The sequence below is a fragment of the Ambystoma mexicanum genome, chromosome 9 (assembly GCF_040938575.1).
Source record: "Ambystoma mexicanum isolate Mex_15411 chromosome 9, UKY_AmexF1_1, whole genome shotgun sequence".
NCBI classification, from domain to species: Eukaryota; Metazoa; Chordata; class Amphibia; order Caudata; family Ambystomatidae; genus Ambystoma; species Ambystoma mexicanum.
The window spans coordinates 363508211-363529958 of NC_090931.1; the positions used below are offsets into that span (position 1 = coordinate 363508211).

General features: G+C 42.5%; 1 protein-coding gene across 1 annotated transcript in view; it reads left to right on the top strand.

Annotated features, from left to right (window-relative positions):
* The window catches only part of BUD23 (BUD23 rRNA methyltransferase and ribosome maturation factor), a 111306-nt gene that overhangs the window by 20497 nt on the left and 69061 nt on the right, over positions 1-21748 (top strand). Inside the window, exons 3-8 of the mRNA XM_069614795.1 lie at positions 8366-8461; positions 9000-9082; positions 14753-14849; positions 17427-17523; positions 17641-17691; positions 18330-18415. Coding sequence (XP_069470896.1) covers positions 8366-8461; positions 9000-9082; positions 14753-14849; positions 17427-17523; positions 17641-17691; positions 18330-18415 — 510 coding nt within the window. The remainder of the gene's footprint in view (positions 1-8365; positions 8462-8999; positions 9083-14752; positions 14850-17426; positions 17524-17640; positions 17692-18329; positions 18416-21748) is intronic.

A 21748-nucleotide genomic window follows, 5' to 3' on the forward strand; every position in this document is an offset into this window, starting at 1 on the left:
AGTATCTATGGCCTGTAGAAGACTAGAGACCCAAGAGAGCAGTAACTTGGCTTACAGTGTACTCTTGTGTCATGTTGCGCGAAAGCTGCAACATGATAAATAAACTACGGAAAACAACGTTTCCCGGTACTGTCTGTTTTAAGAGCATGTCAGTTTCCCCATAAGAATGGAGCGAAAGCCCAGAGGAGTGCAGCCAAAGGCTGCACTTCTCTGTCAAAGTCTAGATCATGGTGAAAACAACTGCAAAAAGTTTAGGGGTTGCAACATGAAAGGAAAATTACCCACAATTAAGAACTCTTTCGTAACAGGTGACACTTGCAGATTAGGTATATCTTTCTCGGGTCAGAACATTGGATGGCCTGAGAAATCTGATGTTTGATAGGCCTGCTTCTCCTGGATATATATTATGCTGACTTATACCGGGCAATGCTACCACCCGGGGGCAGTCTCCAGGCGCTCAAATATCCCAGAAACAGTTGGGTGGGATGATCCTTTTTAAGGTATTGTTACTATCATTGAGGGTCATATGTTAAGAGTGGGTTAACTTTACTTAGCAGAGTTATACTGATTAAAGGAAATGATCAAATTGGTAGGGTCGAGTTTAAAAACAAATATCTTTAGCAACCTACCTGCAAGCTTAGCCATCGCCACAGGAAAAATATTTTGGGCTGTTACGGTCAGCTGCCTTTGACTTTATCGTTTAGGAACAGGGTCAGGCGTTTGTACTGATTTCTATGTTGGGAGTCCAAATAATATCCCCTGCTTTATAAATTGCAGTTGGTGATTATATGCACATATGATCTTTCTTTATAATTAATGAGATGTGACATGGATGAATGGATTTGGCTAACTAACCAACAAAATAAGTGTCACTGCTATTATGTCAGTGACTTTGTTTAAAATGTTTTCAAACAAAATCCACTGTACCAAACATGAAATAATGTGTTCATCTGTTATGTTATTAGGTTTGTATATTGTGCCAACAGGACCATACTGGTCTTAAGTTGCTGCTATTGTCTGAGAAATGCTGTATTCCCTGTGCTCATGGTAAACCAGATGGCAATATATGGTTAGAAAAAGAATAAAGTGCAAAGTTTATTGAGGGCAGCAGTAATACACAAGGAACACACAAAACAAATACATTGGGTAGGCTTGAGGGATTGAGCAGGCCTCAGAAATAGCTTGAGCCATTGGCAAGTGACATTTGACTCTTGGCCAGTAAGAAATGGTGTGCTGTGTGCTTGTGGAGAACTGAGGGGTCAAGTGGATTTACGCCTGTCCAACAGCTTGCAGGTTGAAATGTTTACACATTATTTGCGGTAGGAGCGTGTGTAATAGTATGAACTGGATCATAAAAAGTGTTTTTTTTTAAAAAAAGATATACCAAGCATTTCCAATGTTGGCAGTACTTTAGAGAGAAGTACTAGAATTAGTGAATGTATGGTTGCATGGCGGGCCAAGTTGTGCCCTAGCAACACTTGAAGTGTGAAGACCAGAGTCTGGCAGTTTTTTCAGTGCACCTTGCAACACTAGCCCCTGTCTATGTAGAAAGGTGAGAGAGACCCTCTGGGATTATCTTCCCTGAACCTAAACTAGGATTTTTAACATGTCCTAAAGTTTCAGAGTGAACCCCAGCTGCAGGAGAGGAGACCCTAGGCCTCGCAGGAATCCTATCCAACCCTCCTGGAGCAGTAGGCTGGGTCATAGGCTTTTGGGCAGGAGCTCAGGATAGATCTAGTCTTAGCCTTCCTCTGTGGTTTGGTCAGCTCTTCAGGCTTCGAGGTTTCCCTTTGGAAGCTCTGATTCACTGAAGGAGGTGAGATTTACCTCACAGCTCCTGAAATCCGAGTCATGCCCTCCTCACAAATCCTGATCAGGAGGAGTTACCTTAAGACCTGCCTTTGCACCTAAAAATATTGCAAACCGACCCTGAGGTAGCATTAAAGATTAACGGTGCGAACTGTCTGACAAATGGACGCTGGGGAAGTTTAAAGGGCCCTTTGTTGCTAAACCAAGACCTTCTACCTTGTGCAAGTGTAGGTATTGGTATGGTGGGGTCTTTGAGAGAAGTGGAAATAAGCTTCAATGAACACTCAGAAATCTGGGTGGGATGGTAAAGATCTGCTCTTCACGGAGGCCTGGTTTCCCCTGAAAGACCAAATTTGATTGACTAGAGGAACTATTTTGAAAATCTTAATTGGAATTGCCAAGTTGAGATCTATGGTTATGACGGATAGCGCCTTTGTGGATTTTTTTGATTCCAAAAGGGTTGATGTAGTAGCAATTATAATTCCATTGAGTATGATTCTAGAAGCACTTATTGCTTCATCAGACAAAATAAGGTTTCAATGTTTTGCCTTCGGGGATTGAAATGAACACTTTGATTTATCTCAAGCGTCTTCTTCAAAAGATCATGGCCCTTTGGTCATTTCCTGCTCAACAGTGTGGGGGGTGGGGGGGAAGACACACTTGTTTGTATTCCTCCTATTTCAACTGGGAGTGCTAAAATTGAGGACCTGTCCTGTCTGATTAGGGCTCTGGTGAAATCCAGGGCAAATTAGATCATTTTTGACTGGGGTTTTAGCACTTGTACATGGTACACTGGAGGCTTTAAACATCTAATGCAGAACTTTAATATTTCTGTTAATTTAAAGAATTGCGAGTTTGTAGTCCTACAGGAAACTTTCTTACAAGAGGATATAATATGGGATGGCTATCGCATTTTCTCCCAAAAAGGCTGTAAGAGGGGCGGCGGGGACACCGAAATGAGGTTTTTTGATTGCCATAAAGTCCTCTTGGGCTGAGGAAGCTGACTTTTATGGAATTTTGACAGTACAAGTCACCGTTTGGAAATGCAAGTCGAATCTGTATATATTTTAATTATTGGGCAGTTTCCTGTGTAAGGATAAATTGATGATGTAGTATACCAAATGGTTACACAGGGAGATTATTATTGCTGGCGATTATATCTTCAATCTTATTGGAAAACCATGTAAAAGGGGCTCATGTGAAGGAGGATCTGGAGTTTTAAGAGATTGGTTCCTACAAAGTGGTTAAATGTGGTTAAAAAAATGGATGATGTTTTTTAAAGAGTTCAATTGATTTCTTTTACAGCATTTTGAATACTTTTTAGGGGAACCCCCGTTTACATGGCGTTGTTGTTGGAACCAAATGTGTAGAACTGATTTTATTGTGACAACAGAATTATTTTGGGAATCTATTGCCTTTTGTACCATTGGGGGTGGCTCTCTGAGCAATCATCATCAGGTGATTGCACAGTTTCAGGTGTTTGATTGCCAGCCAACTTTATTGGGACCCGACTCCTTTTTAGTATTTTGAGGCAAGAATAGGTTATGCTGGTCATCAAATGCATATTCTACGTTAAATATTGGTATCAGTAGAGCATTCGAGGACAAGGTTCCCGGAATGGCTGAAGATTTTTCTGTCCTTTATTGGGAATATTTAATAAAGCCATTTGTAGTGATTAAATAAGCAGTGGTACTTTAGTAAGGAGATTCAAATCTCTAAAAATGTAATGAGGAGATCACTATGGGTGGCAAAATGTACTTTGGTCAGACAGTTATAAAGCAGCAGCAATTATAGCAAAGCAAAAACATAAGAACAATGTCTAGTCTGTACTCTTTACCCTTTCATCGTCATCAGAGAGAAGGTGTATTTAGGTTATCTTGCGTAGTTAGCAAATAAGATATTATTGGAAATTGGTAAATTCAGCTGGCAACCATCAATTTTTGTCTCGGGCCAATCCAGTTTAGGAAACTAACTACTAGGTGGCACATTTTACGCTTTATGAGGTTCCTCCTGAAACTTGTGTGAAAGAGAGGGATGTCGGAGGTCTGGATTGGCTCTCGATTGGGGCTTGAATTTGAATATTGATCATAAAGACCAGCGAATTAAAAGTCAGTCGATCAAGAGCCCCAGGACCAAATGGCTTATGTAAGCTGGTTTTTAAAAGTTGTCCATCATTATGGGCTGGGAAATTATTGGAACTTTTTGAGGCCATTCTAAAGTCAAAACAGGTTCCAGACATGTGGCAACTTTTGCATATTATTCCAATTTTTGTCTGTAGTTTCCAGGAACAACCATATCACCATTCTGGATGTGCACTCAGATCTTCGCCTCACTCTTGCTGAAAGAGATGAAAAGTTGGGCGGAAAAGAATACAATTTTAAGTAATCAAATAGGTTTCAGGCCCTGAATAGGCACCATTTTGGCTGGCGTTGGTGATAGATGTGGTCCAGAAGAAATGTTAGGAACATCCCTCTCTACAGTTTCTGTTGCTACAATAGACTATAGGCTTGCATTTCATGGAGTCAATCGAAGCATTTTATGGGAGAAGTTGGATAAGTGGGGCCTTTAATCTCTGCGCCATATTAAAGTGCTTGTATACTGACTCTAGGATGAGTAAGCATGAGCCATGAGGGTGATTTTTCACTGCAGAATTCCCGACTGCGAGAGCTCCAAGACAAGAGTGCGTGTGGCCCCCTTTCTCTTTAATATATACGTGGCAGATTTGAGAGCAGCCTTGGAGGGGCCTCTTTTCTCCCACTGATATTTGGATACAAGGTTGCATGGGTCTCGTATGCAGATATTGTTTTAATGGATCTATCACAGATTGGGTAACAAAGGCTGTTGACTGCTTTCCAAGTTTTCTGGGATAAAACTGAACTAAACATTAATATTGCTAATAGCAATGTTTTGGTTTTCTCGGCAGGTTTAAACAAGAAAACCCAGAGTTGGGGTACTAATTGGAAGGTGGAAGTGGTGAATGATATTAAGTATTTGGGTTTTATACTGCTCTTGTACAACATATGAATGTGGGAAAATACTTCTAGTATTACTGCCTGTGTTCAGAAAATAATCTTAAGGCAAAAAAACACCAGAACAGAATGTTGGTTTTTAAAGCTCTGAGAGACAGGTTCATTTTGCTGCAGCGAACTCGGCATTGTTTCAAGCTACTATGTGAATCTCTTTCTCTCTTTCCCTATAAGGCAAATATGCATATGTAAATATACTGTAAAAGTGTATAGCCGTGTGATAACTTAAAATGCACCATGCAAGATCAAAGCCTACCTCTTTACATTTTACGAGTTTTGAGCTGAGTACGAACAACGAGTCTCCATTCTCGCTATTTTTATGATTCTATTATTAGTGCCCAAATGCATAATCTGAAATCAATGGAACGGATTTGTAATGCGCCGTGGTGGGCGTCAAATAAGATAGCAGCCAATATGCCCCCCCCCCCTTATCTGGTCATCAACCTAATAGAAAGCCACTATCTTACCTCCCCTATTCGCCAACTCTCGCTCAAGAAAATGTCCACACACCAATGGACAAGCCGTCATGATGCCTGGGACTGTGTACATACAAAATTAACCGTTTCATCCTCTAAATCGCCCTCTTCCTCAATCCCCTCTAAATGAATGTCCGATCATTTAGATATAGATTTGCTTGGGGACTTTTGAAAGGCCACCTACATTTTTACAAGTTCAGATTTGTTCCCTTTACAGCTAAGGTCTCTTTCTTTACACAAATCTCGTACGTTTTTCTACTCAGATGGAGGTAAGAGCCTCCTGCTTGTAGATGTCCACGCTGTAATGCAGTTTTCTTACAACAAAACTTTGTAAAGCAGCTCTCGTGGGTGGTTTTCCGTGTATCTTAACCTACTCAACACCACTTGTTCAGGAGTTTTATTAAAGTCCACCTATGGTAGGACTGAGGAAGTCTTTTACTCTTGGGTGCACAGGGATCCAATTATTAGGTTTGGCCTGAAATACCCAAAAGGTTTGGTAGCATTAGACGAGCAGCTGGGCTTAGACTAGGGGGGGAGAAGGCCTGTAGGTAAGTACAAAGACTTCGGGGAACACCTATAGTTAGGAATACACTTGTACACAGTTTTATAAAAATATGGTTATTATAAATACTAAGGCAACTAACACAATATTTGAATCATAGTAAGTAAACTTATTCACTTTATACAGTATGGCATTTAGGCATTACTCAAGGCAATAGTAAACGTTGGATGAATACAGATAAGTAGTCATAGTAGCAAATCAGTTCTTTAACCAACATTCAGGTAATGTATCGAGGATGCTGGCAGGTACCATTTAGGCAGCCTATACTTTATAAAGTCCAGCCCTATCTCGAGATGAGTCTCAAAGTCAGTTCGGACACAGAGTGACAAGGGCTGTGAGCGGCAGAACAAAGGAAGGCAGACACTGTCAAAGTTGTCAAATTGCAGGAATCTTCAACGTTGCAAGTAAAATGTTTAGTTAAAAGATGGTTCAGGGGGTGTCGGGTAGACCTCCCTGGAGGACTGTAGACCAAAGGACCAGCGTCCTTAGGCCTGGGAGAACCCGGTTGGGCTGTCCGCCCCAATGTGTCTCAGAAAAAGAAAAGATTCAACACAGCAAGCAGCCAGTTGTACAGGACAGTACCTTTTCATGAAGAAGGAAGACGGCGTCTCCGGCGGGTCTGGATTCTTGGCCTAGAGGCTGAAAAAAACGCTGCTGCAGACTATATGAGGCTATTCTCTTCGGCACGCTTGTCCTAATTGGGTTCAATTACTTGGATGTCAATCGACCATTAATGCAATCAACCTATCCCAGGAATTTCTCAATACTTTGAAGTCGGCTGGAACTTACTAGATTCAGAACTAAGTGTTCAAATTATATATATGGATGTATGAAGATTCTTTAAGGATTCTACTCAACAGTTGCTCACAAACATTGATTCATTGAGTCAATAATGAGAAATGTTTGGGTGTTTGCATGAATTGGGCAAGCATTTTATATATTGCGATTACCAAACTAGAATGTGTATTAGATATTGGGCAGTATTGGGCATCAGTGTACGTCTGAATTAGACTGCAATACATGCATTGCTTGTACAGGCAGTATTAGATGTTGGGCGTCAATGTAGCTCCTAATCAAGACTGCAGTAAACCTATTGCTTACACACCACTATTTGTTGAGTTTAAACTGCTATTTTTTACCATTATTCTTATGTTCTAACATATATTGGTATAACTCGCATTTATTTGTGCACATTCGAAGCCTATTACACCAGCGCAGAAAGCCACAATAAATACTTTGTGAGACTTTCTTTTTTTTTTTTTTTTTTTAGCTGCGGCGTGAATCGCAGCTTTACCCAGGCATTTGCAGCAGGGTTACTCTTTAATATATTTCCAATAATCATTCTTATAATTGAGAGGCAGGCGCGCTGCTGGAACTTTCACCATTATTCTGTTCTTTGTGTAGCACTCCTGCCATTTTGGTGGCCTCCATGAAATTATTGCCATGAGGCCAAAGAACCGCATGTGCCAGTCCCACCTGGGGGTGTGCTGTATAATCATTGCCATGTGAGACCATTTGGTCTGATCGCTGCCATAAAGTTATAGCAGAGGTTGGAGAAATGCATGCAATTATTCCTTAGCAATCATTGAAAAGTGCATACCAACGATACTTTGGGCTCGTGGAGAAGTATAGATGTTCTTCAGGATAGGGCCAAGATAGATGTTGAAAAGTGGAGACCATAGAGATCATTGGGGGATTCCACAAAACACCTGCCAGTCAGACACAAACAACCAATTGGTTGGGTTATGAACCAAGAGAGGGAGGAGACTGCAACTCCTAATACTTTGCAAGCGTCATTGCAGGGTATTGTCTACTCTATAGTGACAAATGCTGCACTCATAGTAAGGAGTACAAGGATGCATGGCTCACCTGCCGCAGCTGATTTTAAGGATGCTAGCCCTAGACTGATGTTGAACCTAGAACAGTAATGTGTTTCATGATTTTTTCCAGAATTAATCGAGAACCAGTTTGTTTCTGTCATTCAGAGAATTAACAGAATTCCTGACAAACACGCTATCATTATCTTTTTTTTGCCTATCCAGTGGTATAGCCAGTCCAGAATTATAAAGTAACAAGACAAACATTTCCAGAGTGACGGGGGTGGTAGTACTGTGTGGAGGACACAGGGCAATCTTGAGAGCTCAATCAAGGGCGGTGATTGGGCTCGAATGACTACTTGCAGGTTGGTAGCATTGAAGATATGAGGTGAGGTATAAGTGGCCGAAGGTAATGGTGGCGTTGGTGGCGTGTGCAGCTGTGTGAAGGTGTTGGTGGTTCTTTAAGAGGGGTTGTAGTGGATTAAGATATTGTGGCACCAAAGATCTGACACCTGATGTAATACTGAAATAAGGTTCAAGTATAGATTGCATCTAAGAAATTTCCTGGCATATGCCAGAATTCTATATATTTTTTAGGAGACTGTGCTAATGGTTCTTGGTGAAAGACAGACTGGTGATGTTGCATCTTCTGCAATTTCTTTTTGTTTTGGACAGTTCCCGTATGATCGAGATCCAGTCCCAGATGTCTGAACGAGCTGTGGAGTTATTGTGTTTACCAGAAGACCAATCCTGCTACCTACTTGATGTGGGGTGAGCTTACAGTATATTTGTAGGAGGGGTGGTGGTTGATGTAGTAAGTCGCAGCCCCAACTTCTCCATGCATTGATGAGCAAGATCTGGCCAAGTGAATGTTTGCCTAGGAGAACGCTAGTGAAAGATGACATTTGATCATTGTTGACTACTTCTGGAAGAGTCCAGAATTATTCATTCCAGTAAGGTCATGGTCTCTGAGTGGCATGTATCCGGATGCATTGTATGGCTGTTCAATTTGCAGTGATTTCAGTGTTTCTGTACGGTCTTCTGCGTGCAAGAAAAAAAAATGCTGAGAGATTATAATTTTTTTATTTTTTATAAACTTGTCTCCAGGCTCAGACAAAGGGCAAATGGATATACTAGCAGAATGTAGTGCGGAAAACCTACACAGTTCATTGAAGAGATGTGCATCCTGATCTTGTGATTGAAGGGAGGAGGTGGGGCATAATAGGAGGTGGGGCATAATAGATTGCATGTGCGCTAAGGTCAGAAAAGCTGTAATTAACTTGTGGTCCTCTTTTCTGTTTCTTTGAAGCTGTGGTTCGGGACTAAGTGGAGATTACATCTCTGAGCAAGGCCATCACTGGGTAGGTGTTGACATCAGCCCTGCTATGCTAGGTAAGTGCATCCTTTATTATTGTGGAACTTTAGTGGGATATGGTGTGGTGTTTCTTAGCAAACAAAAACTAATAAGTGGTGAATGCTACCTTTCGCTGCCCCCTGGCAGACGGCGTCTACCTATTCTGGCAAGTTTCCCTACACCCTGTAGTCATGGTCTTTAGGTGTAGCTTCCTGATTTAGGTACTGTTGGTGATTACCACAAACTCTAGACTCTCCAAATGTAGCAGTGACAGAGCAGCCTAGGGCTTACGTTCAGGAGGTGGCGTGGGATGGTTAACTGGTACACACTTCATTTACACCTGTCCAGATAAAGCATTTTAATAAAAAGAAATGTTTATATAAGAAAAGGCCCAGGATAAAATCACTACCCTTGGAGGTAAGTAAACTTTATAAAACAAAAGATGCCACAATGATTTGAGCAAGTAGGAATCGTTTTAGAAAAGTTCTTTAAAGTTCAGAAAGAGGCCTTCCTAGAAAAGTAAATGCCAAGAACGAGTAAACCGTTTCTTCAAAGTAGGACGTTTTGGCACGGCTGTTCACACCAGATGTTTCGGTGCAGATGTTTGGCAGGAGATCCATCTGCATGCCCTGTTGGACGCAGCCAACAGGGCGCAGGGACTAATGGGCGCTGGTGTGTTTTGGCACGTCAAGATATACTTTTTTTTTTTTTAAGAGAACGCATTGCTGGTACATAATTACTTTATTGTTCCATGTGCTAGGAGCAGTGTTTTGGAATGTAGGTCCAGTGCCCAAAACGTGTAGGGGAGTACAAGTTGCGGAAGTTCTATTAGCATGGAGTTTTGGTAATTTTTAGTGTTGGTGCTTCTGTCATGTGTCGCAGTGTTTCAGGCCATCTTCAAATGGGATGTAGTTTCCCTTTTAGCTGTGCTGCATTTTAGAGAACACTAGGCTACCAAGTACATGGAGGAATAATGGGCAGCAAATAAATTACTGGTTTCTATTGCCACAATAGCCATGGTCCTGCCATGATGAACTAGGCCTCATCAGAGTGTGGAGATTTCTGTGATTTGGAGCACAAGGCTGCAGTTCTGAGCCTGTCTTTCCATTTAAATTAAACTTTATTCCTGCTTCCCCCAGCGAGTGTTCAGCATGCAAAGGTCTGTGGAGGAAGGGTGAGGTGCAGTACACGTTAGTTCAACAAGACACAGGGATGACCATAGCCTAATAGCCGCAAACCCCAAAGGGAGTTACTGTCGCCTCGAAAGGCACTGAAAGGTCATCGGGAACAGGGTCTCCCTCCAATCCACAGAGACACTGAAACACACCAATATGCTCCCTCTCGCCTGTGCACCAACAAACAATAGAATGCAGCTATACCCCTTGAGTAATTTCGCCTAGCTGCACACATACTTCTATACCTCCATGATCACCTTAACAGTCTTTAGAACTCAGATATACCCCACCTAAATCGGCCTAGCCGCACACATAATCCCATTCACGAAGTCCACCTTTGCCAGAATGCAGCTACCCAAGTCTAATTGGCCTTGCTGCACACATTCTACTGATCTCCCATAACCACCTTACCATGGCTAGCACTAGAATGCAGCTGCACAATCTGCCCTAGCTGCACAGAGTGCACCCAAGGACTATTTACTACACTACTCTCTCCACTGACCTGGACTACAGTCCCCTAGGACGTTCAACTCACAGCTCTTTGTAATCATACCAATGGCAAAAGGTGCTGTACAAATGGCCAATAACATAACATAAAATTGTTGCAGGGCCTAGCTGTTCTCTGGAAGCTTTTAGTAAAACGTAGAGTAACAGTTTGTGTTCTTGACAATGCCTAAAATGCAACATTTGCAAAGGACACATTTTGGTGGGACTGACCCGTGGGTGAGAAGGCATTGCCAAAGCATCACAACTAGATTGTGATCATACTGCCCCAAAGGGAGTGTTGGGACAACTGGATCTGCGATAGGATGTCTTGGTAGCACAAATAAATAAGACAAATTAATTTCCATGCAGTGGAGCCTTGGTTATGTTTTTTTATATAGCCACCTGGTTGCGAAGAGATAGCCGGAAGAATGTGTGCAAAGGACCGCAACGGGAGTTGCAATAAGTAGTAGCAGAAGTAAACCACTACAAGCCATGAGAACTCACTGGGACTGCCAAATTGTTTGAGCTCATGGGAGAGGATATTGCTGTGTCTAATTTGTTGACTTCACTGTTCACACACACAACTTGATTGGATTGTTTTGGTCCGACAACACATCAAAAGTTACATGAACTGGTTTTGTCCAATGACTGATTCCATTTTGATAAATGTTCCATGTATAACTTTGGCCATTAGCGATGAAGCGTTTTCTGCTGACTGCACAACTAAGCAATTTTTAGGGGTCTGCACTTAGGATGGTCATGGGTAATGTACTAACCAACAGGACCCATTACTTGTATATTGCAGGGTTCGAAATTGAGATGAGCTGGTAGCTAATTAGCTCCTGTTTGTAGCCAAGCAGAGCCTGGTTAGCTTGACATCAGGAACTACTAAGAGGTATTTTTGGCTCCCAGGCCAACTGATGGCAAACACACCTATGTGAATTTAACTCTCTGAATTTTGGATAATTTATAAATAAGCATTAGGACACATCTATATGACATTTAAATCATAAGGGGTCATGAATCGTGGACAAAATTATATCTTCCCATCTTCTATGGAAGGTTTATTTAGGGAACGCTATGTACTGGTTCCTTGTTCCACAGTGGTAGCTCCTGGTCACTGGTTAATGCTGGAAACCCAGGAGCTGGGTTTAGTTACTGCTTAGACAATCTTAATTTCGAGCCTTGTGTTGTGTTTAGGTGGAACAAATGGGCAACGTGGGATTAACATGTACTTGATATTTGTAATTTATTCTAATCTTTTGGTTTTCCCCTTAAATACTGTAACTCCATGTCGGTGGATCAAGAGCGTTTTCAGTTCCACTGAGCTGACTGACCCTCCCGGCTGAAATGTGCATGTATTAAAAAAACAGTTCTTGCAAATTGTGCACTCAGTTATTGCTTCCGCTGTAGTGATTAAGAGGCCATCCTTCAAGGCAATAGGATCTGGGTTCGCATCCCGGCACAACATTTGTTTAAACAGAAAATGAAACTAACCTTAATAATAGATAAGTATACTAATTTTCTGTTTAGTTAATGCACTGGTATGTGGTTAAGGGGCCACCCCCCACACCCCTGGGGCCTGAGTTCACATACCCACGCGCCATACATTTTTTTCTAAAAAATCTGTTTAAAAACAAATTTAAACTTTAATAATGATCGCTAAGTACGTACACTATTTTTCTTTTTCAGTGCCCTTGTGGTTAAGGAGCCATTCTACAAGTCCATGGGACATGGGTTTATCTGACCATTTCCCCTCAAATTATTACTTGTAGATAAGTATATTAAAATATAGCAATACCAAGAGTCAAATGGAAGACTACGTTTTTACTAGAATGCTACACGCTTGCAGATTGGGAGTTAAAAGATAATGTTTATAGCACGAGTCAAATGGGAGACTACGTTTACCCCGAATGCAAAGTAATGGGACCCTGACAAATCTGTTAAACCACTGGATTTAGTGTCAAACTGATAAAGATAGACTGCAATAACATCACTTGGCCTATAGTAATTTGTGGCACAAACTTCCAGCTTTCTGCATTGCATGATGTAAATACACGCTCCCACCAAAACCCGAGGTAAGTGGACAGAAACCAGATAAAAAGGCAATACCAACACGTGATACTGAATGGATCTATGTTTATTTGGCCAATTGTACACAAGTATCTTAATATTGCAGCAAATAGATGTGTGCCTAATTAATAAAAGAAAATTGTGGGCAAACCTGCAGAGGTACTGCAGAATCTCACGCTCCCCATTGCTGGCCACAATGTTCTTCATCCTCCTGTTCTAGTCTGGGTACTTCTTCCACTTTGCTAGTTAGCATTCACCACAGATGTATTCCTCATACAGCTGGGCATATTCCAGCTATATATTTCCAGATTGTTTGATGGTCCATGCCAAACCCGGCCTGCATTCTGAGGTGGGTAGCTTCAGCATAGTTATTAATCTGTGCCTCGTCTTGACGTCTTGTTCATCTACTGACCACAGCTCTGGTGGGAGCACTGCATGGCAGCGGCTGCAGTCAGGGTTTTGGCGGAACATGTGATTGTCCTCAAACCAGCAAAGCACCAGCAACAACTCTGCATGCACTGCATTGCCCATTACGACCACTGCTCTATCTAGGTCATGGGTAAGCACATATGCAAGCGCAATGATCATGCGCAAAACCCGTGCAAATTCGGGATCACTATTGTAAGTTGGGAGACCTTCTGCTGCAAGCTTCTTGCGGACATTCCTGAGTAAATGAAAGAGGCAGCCATGCAATTAAGAGCCGGGAAATGTAGCTCTTGCCACCTCAATGGCAGCATGTTCAAAATCAATGGAAATGGAGGCTAGATCGAGCTTGGGGCACATGTTCTTGATTGCCTCAAACATGCGCTGATAAGTGCTCCTTTCCTTGTTGGGCAGCAAGACCTGGAAGATTGGCAGCACAAATCCTCCTCCCTGCTCTGCCATCACCACATATATCTGCTCCAAGAGCGCTGGACCCTGGCCATAGCTGTGTGGAACCATAATTTGCATTCTGCCTCTTCCTCGGAGCGCCAGCATATCTGAACGGTCGGTACTGTGCCCATCGAAGATGTCCTGGTGACCCTCGTGGAGAAACCTCCGCTTGCCGCACTTGAGTACACCAGCCGTTCTTGTGGATACAGAAGTTGAGGGAGGGTTTTTGTTCAGGGCTTCAGACACTGTGTGCCACAGCTCTGTCAGTGCAACACACCAAAGAACAGCATGCCGGTGCGACAAGCCTCCCTAAATACTGGCAGTGGTGGCAAATGGCCTTATTAGTGCCTTGTTAGCCCAGTAGTGTCCAGCAAAGTAACATATCCTCCAACCTTCTCTGGCTTTTTGCCTCCAGGTGCCACCCAAAGCAATGCATCATTGTCAGCCCATCAATGAATGTAACACACAGTTGGTGAAAACATGTTGACAATTTCATATAGCTGCATGAGGATTTATAGCAGGGCACCATGTAAGATTTGAAGTGGTTATATTGTACTCATTATTTTGTGGGATACATCTGAGGTAGAGACCAGCTTTATGAGGATTACATCCGTGGCGAATACCCACCAGCAAAGCGTAAGGGGTAGCTGGACCAGAACCAGTACCTTCCTGAACTTGCACACAATTTAAATGATTTAGGCAAACCTCTATTTGATGCAATTTCAAGGTACTTGTGCACAATTGCAAAAAAGCCAGCAGAAAGTGCAGTGTGCGTAGGTGGTTAAATTGTGAGCTGTCTACCCAATGATGCCTCATTCTGCAGCTGTTGCTGACACATAGCCTGCCTTGCATTGCTTTCCCAATTGTTCTCCTTTGCAGTATTTGTTGCTTCATGTTTCTAAGAGGCAGATTTGTAGGATCAGCAGGGAGCCTAGAGGCTCACTGCAGGCTATTAAATTGCAGGTGCTTGCTAACTCATCTGGAGGGGTCATGTATTCAAACAAATACATTATTAAAAGTTGCTTATGTCCCATTCCTTTTTCGTCATAAGCAAGACCTGTTTTCTGCACTTGGTGAGGTCTTGTTGTTTATCTGCTACAGATGTTGCAGTCGATCGAGAGGTAGAAGGAGACGTTTTGCTTGGCGACATGGGGCAGGGTATCCCTTTTCGGGCTGGTACATTTGATGGATGTATCAGGTAGGTTTTATTTCTTGTGTTGCTTTGGGTTATGTGGCTTATGTTTGTTAGGTAAGATTGTATGCAGTACCATTTGGGTGCACTACAACAACTTTAGCCTCCTGGCAATAGTGACCCAACCTTTGGTATAAGTCTGTACTGCACAGGCTGGTAGTGTGGTCGAGTGGCCAGGCTTATCTCAGGAGGGGTCAATGTGAGCAGTAGGGTAGTTACAGAGATTCACAGTGACAAGTATCCAAATAAATACTTAGACTCAAGGTTTCTTGATTAAACAATTATTCAAACTGACTGTTAAATAAATTAATACGCCTTCTTCAGAAGGGAGCAATATAAAGCAACACACAAATACACTTCAAAATAAATACTCTTAGTTTTCTAAATCAGCAAATACCCTTTTGGGATGGCACACCCAACACGTACTACACCCTCAGGTGACTTCAATTACTAGGGTGCTGTGGTAATTAATATATTACTGTTGCATTTAGAACATTGAGAGGAGTGGCATCGTAAAGAGGTTTCAGAATAAGACAAGTATTCACACAATTATTCTTACTCGGGTAAGTACTTGAAAAAAAAATGCAAAACCTGTTAACCCTTTCCTGGAAGGAAGGCAAAACACATAAGCAGAGGAGAGAAGAGTCATTCAGGGAGCCAGGCCAGCCAATGTTAAGTTAGCAAAAGTCAAGGTGAACTGAAGCACTTCTTGCAGGCAAGTAAAAGTCTTGCACAATGTTTTAGAAGTCTTTGTAGAAAAAGTAGAATCAAATGTAGGGCTGTTAGGCCTGTGCGTAGTAGAAGACAAGCAATCTACAGGAGCAAACAAGACAAGTCTCAACTGAACAGGCAAGGTGGCACAACAAGAGGTTAGTTCTTAGACTGTACAGTACCTTTAGGTTGAAGAAAAATGTAGCAGGTGGCTTCTGTTCCTGTGCAGCTCTGCATATCCTATTGTTCCTGGGCCTCAGTCGTGAGGACAAGAGGGAGGAATTCTGGGGACTCCTGCTCTGCAATAGGACAGTCAGCGGCCGCAACCGGCAATCTTCAAACAAGTGCCACTTCAGTATTTCAGCTCCTCGCGCCTACTGCAAATAGCACCACCGCAGTTCCTGGCTGTCGAGATGGGCTTTCCTTGCATCTTGGGGTCCTGCACTTTGTTGAGGGGGCTCAGGCTTGGTCAGTCCTACTTTCTGGGAGTCCGGAGGATCTTCCTGGAGTTCTTGGCCAGCTTAAAATCAATGTACATGATCTGGTGTTCCTTTCTCTGGCTCTTCGGTTCCAGAAGCAACTGCAGTGGAAATGCAACCAGCTTCAAGAGGATGTCCAGGTGGCTTACTTTGGAATTGATTGGTCCCACCAACTCGAGGGGAGAAGTCAACTTTGCAGTGCTTCTCTAGTCGAGACGAATTTTAGCTTCAACACACTAGCAGGGCTTCACTGGGCAAACCAACGGTCCAGGAGTTGAAGCAGGCGTCTCTTCCAAGTTCTTCTTTGGATTCATTCGTCCAGTTGTTGGCTCTGCCTTCCAAGCCAAAAAGCCTTGCCTTTTATCCAGGTTTCTCCCAGCCCAGCTGTCCGTCGCCCAGCAGGATAGCTGTCCTTGCCGGACAGCCAGCCAGCCAATTCCTGTCTCCTAGGAGACTAAGCACAGGGAGTTCTGGGCACCTCGCTTCCTACCCCCGCAAGACATCCTGGAGCCAGAGGCGGGCTTCACTTGTAAATACTGCCAAAGGCCAAACCAACAAAGGGACCAAACCTGGTTTGGCATGCAGAGTGAATCTCAAGAAGGACCTTTCCACAAAGAAATGACAAAAAAAGAAGACTGGGCCATTTTGACGAAATGGACACCCGTGGGTGCCTTAGCGAGCCTACAAACGCATCTCGCAGAAAAAAACACACAATGGTAGTAAAAAGTAAACCAATGCCACAGCCATTAATTGTAGAAAGGGTAACATATAAAAATGTTACATAAGCAAACTAAACAGGGAAGTAACCCTTCCACCACCCTATTGTAAGATGGTGTGTGCTGTGTCTAGCAAGTTAAAAATGTAAGTAAAGTCAATTTCACTTTACTACTCTTGGAAACACTAGTCATCCAAGAGAAAGGTATTTAAACCCTTGTGAAATCTGAAAGACTTCCCTGTGTCACTGCACTGAAGGTGTTGTGTGATGCAATGCAAAAAGATACCTATGGAGTTTGTCAGACTCCCAAAACAAAAAGAAACTGAGTTTAAATCACAGAAAAATACATGAGTGGGGAAAAAGGTCTCGCTCTCTCGAGGTTAGAAATTAAAAATTCCTTGAGCCCAGTAAAAGTACTGGGGGGGTCTCTAAGGTAGAGAGGAATTAGCACATATCTGAGAATTCTCCCTAACCATGTTACTTTGTGGTCTGCCGCTACATGGTTCCAGCGTATGCAAGAGCCTTACGAAAATAGCACATTTTTGGTGTGGGCTTGGTGTAATTGTGCTGTAGAAAAGGCTGTCAAGCTCTACTGTATTGCATAATGTTATAGGTGTGAGTGTGCTGGTTCTCAGAATTCTACACAGGACTTCTAATATGAAACATTCTCTTCTACAGCATTTCAGCCCTCCAATGGCTCTGCAATGCTGATAAAAAGTCACACAGCCCCCCGAAGCGACTATATTGCTTCTTCTCATCCCTCTATTCAGCACTGGTGAGTAGAAATACCATTATGCCACACACTGGTGCTGTCACTTCCTTCTTTCCTTTCATCATTCCTTGAGTGATAAACGTCTTGTTACAATAGTAATTTTCTTGTGTCCTTTTCTAGGCCAGAGGATCACGAGCCATTTTACAGATATACCCGGAGAATTCTGAACAGGTTGGGTCTTGTCTCATGACTTGGCACAGTTTGACTGCAATTGGTTTGGGGTGCCTCGGACCATGACTGCTTGTCCATACAGCAGGGTAGGGGGTTGTTGAATGATCTACCATTGTTTTAGTCTTACATGGTTGATTTCTGTGCATATGACTTCCCGGAGCTAAGCAGTAGGCCATTGATGAAATAATTAACACTGCTATCTCCAGGGCAAGGCATTGTTTGATTGAGCTGTTTGTGTTTGGATGCTGGAGAGATGGCTGCAAATGCTTGAAAACCTGTTAGTCTATTACAACCCACTGATTGCTGCTGGAACACAATCTGTTAGTTTGCAGTTCTGCCCTGAGGAATTCAAATACTATCAATGGGTCTGTTAACATTTGGTGTCTAAAGCCATATATTGGATACATTGTCTACTTGCATGCTTTTGTTTATTGAATCAGGTGGTTGATCTTGTAGCCTTTGCTGTCCTCATAGCTATAGCGGGCAATTTAGTTTTGTAGCATTTTGAGTTAATGGAGCCAGGCATTAGGCAGTCGATGGATTAGTTGTCATTGCTGTTCTTGTAACAAAGATGTTAGCGTGAAGAAATCCCACATGACTACTGTATTTTCATGATTGCCTATTTCTTTTTCTTTCAGCTAGAGCTGATTACTTCACAAGCCATGAAGGCAGGGTTTACTGGCGGGATGGTTATAGATTACCCCAACAGCACCAAAGCCAAAAAGTGAGTATTGTTACTTGTGAAACTCTGGTTATGTGCCTTCGTTGTGCGCCATTTGTGTTAATCTTCTAAAACTCCCCATTGACCCTGTGTTCTGTCTGTCACTGCGTCTTCAGTCTGGTTGTGACAATATATTTTCACAGTGTCTCTTTGTAATAAGATTTTCCTAGACCATACGTTTAGGGTTCTGGAAGATCAATCCAGACCTAGTTTGTAGGACTTCCTGGTATACGCCCAAACCTCCAAGGCCGAGCAGGCAAGGCATATGTTGAACAAGAAATAACACACAATAACTAACTGAATGTCCACCCAGTATATAAGTATACATATGCTCCTTATATAGCAGTTTTCTGATATGGAAATGCAGTGTTTTACAGGGAAGTACGTTAGAATCTTTAAGGCGGTGACCTCTGCAGAAGTCCCAAAATGGTCAGAAAACATTGTTTTGGCTTAGACGTTTCTGCGGCGGAGAGTCCATATTAAAGCACTGCAGTTATGGTAAAGTGTACCATAAAGTGTACCTTTCAAATTAGGGGCACAGTCCGCACAAGACACGGATGGGCCAATGTTGTTCAGTGGATCAAAGGCAAACTAAGTACCTCCTGGTAAAAAGGGGGGAAAAGGAGCTCTTATGGTCCACCTGCAGGGTGGCAGGTAGCACAGGCAACCATTGACCAAGGAGAATGCTGCATGGACCATTTGTTGGGGCTTTCCTAAAGCCTAAGTTTAGTGTTCAGGAAGATCAATTCACATCTTGGTTATAGGGCTTCTCTAAATATTGCATGACTCTCCGATGGGCAAGTGTAAATATGCAGTTGGCCGGGGTGGAGAAGAAGTGCAGGGTATTCTATAAAGGTTACATAATAAGGGACTGACCATGCAGTAAAATATTGTCCTGTATATGCTTTGACAAACCTTGTTATTCATTATGGTAAAGGTATGCAACTATAGGATGGAACTTTTAGGGGCTAGCGACTACACCCAAAGCCACTAACTGTTCACAAAAGTACCTTATGTTTCAGTTTGCAGTTCCTTTTGGATCACATTTCTTTAGAACTCTGCAGAACTCGATGGTAATCAACGTGACCTGCCCTAAAACAAAAATAGTCGATTATGTTGAAAAAGAGCTATCAAACAGGAGGCGGGGTTAGCACGAGTCACAGTGGAGCACAATGCTTTCCTAATCTGCTCAGTGTATCCTTTGTGATAAAGTACAGCGGCAAGGCTCTGATTATGGACAAAAGGAGCTGTCAAAGTTGTGGTATAGCGATGAAGGGGCGGGGTATGCAGGCAGTTTAAACACAAGATTTCTTTTTGGGGTTTATTCCATGGGTTAACATTGGAATTTATCTTTTTTTTAAAAACTTAATTAAATATTCTGCATTCAAGAGCCCCTACCCCTAAAGACTACTTATCTGTAAAGTGTACTATTTTTGCCTGATTTTTAAGGTGTATATTTTGTATACAGTGTATATATATTCACTTCTTGCGTGTTTTTTATGGTACCCTGTACCTTCTTTTTCTCCACCTCCCCTCAAGTTATGGCCTTGACTGCGCGTCTATGCTTACTCTTTCGGCATAAAGCCAATCTATCGAGGAGTCCTGCAACCGAGTTGGGTGATTGTTCTTCCTGCACCCTAAAGTAGTTTCTTCTAGGAAAACCCATTTATATATTTTACAAAACAAACTAGTTTTGAACTTTGTGAAGAAATGAAAAACTTAAGCCTGTACATGTACCTGAAATATGTTCTGAGACTGTTGTGTCTATGGTAAGGCATCCTTCTAAGCAGTCTCTGAACCTAAATCAGCGTGTAGCCTTCTAAAATATTACAAACCACTGCCACTGGCCAGTGAGTACACAGAAGGAAGGAGCTGAACAGAAGGACCTGCATGTGGAAATAGGTTACAAGTATATTTGGGGAATCCCGACCTGGTTGTCTTGTGCCTCTATAGGGCACACCTACTGAGTTACATTTCCCCAGTGACTCCTAACCTCATTGGCACAGATATAGGCGAAGCGTGGTGGCAAAATCAAAAAATTACAGGGGACTTGCTGTGAATCATCAAAGCCTAGGACTTTCATAAAAAACACCCAGGAAGATGTTATGTTTATTATTTATAATGCGCGAGAGTACCCAAGGGTATCAGGGCGCAGCATTTACAAGAATTTTCAAAGCTTAGTTGCAGAACCAGATACTATTGATTGGTGCCCTGCCTCTGGTAGTATAGTTTGCAGCCTCAGTGGTCCAAGCCACCGCTGTGGTAGTATAGTTTGCAGCCTCAGTGGTCCAAGCCACCGCTGTACAGTCTGAGAGCATCACTGGAACAATGTAAAAGGGTTGGACGTTAAAGTGAGAGGAATTCTAATGTGACAAGTGAAAATTTAATACATAAAAATAAATAGTCCCATTATCAAACAGATACGTTCCTTTATGGAAATCTGAATGGTATTGGTTTTTGCAACCACCCTGAAGATTCTAGCACCATTTTATAAAGAAACAAGACCATTGTGCTGAACTCTCCAATGTACATATCTGCACTATAAAAGTCACAGTAACCTTGGGCATACAATTGCAAGACTGCAAGGAGAAAGTGTGAACCATTCGGGCATGCCCTTTTCATCCGCTGAGGAAACTCTCAGTGGGAACCTTACGTGATAGTCCTCAAAATTCGGACTGATTGGAAGCCTATACATTATTGGAGAATTAATAGAGCACGGTAGAAAAGATCATCAATCGCTTGGTTTATTAAAAGTAGCTCGGCAACCACCAAAAAAGCTTTAGCATGTCAACAACATTGTGTGTGCCTCTGTGTGTGGTATGGCTGTCTCTCTGGTAGCCTGTAGATGCCAACTACCACCTGTGGACATGTCTGAGCCATTGGACTTGGTAAGACCTAATGCATTGCCCAACATGGTCACGGTCCATTAGGCGGAAACCAGCTGTAATTGTGGTGGCCCCGCCTCGGGACATTCGCATCCCTCTAAGTGCACATCAACTATCTCCATTCTATAAACTACTGATGGGTCCACAAGTAAAATAGACGTTTAAACAAACCCATGGCCATTGCATGCTCTCCCGCCTCCCCAGCCCCTTTCACGTGCCCAAATTCCTCTGAGGCTTATTGGAGCACAGCCAGCCCGCCTAACTGCTTATCTTGGCCTAAACTCAATCGCATTTTAAAACTTAAGACATCCTTCCCTTACCTTGAATCCGGTATTGGGACACCTGTCCTCCGCACTTAATTCTCCCACTACACCTAGAAGACCCTCGATTTTAGCCGGTCTACTCTTCTTGGATGTATGCGTATTGCCAGCAATTGAAATTTACTTGAAGT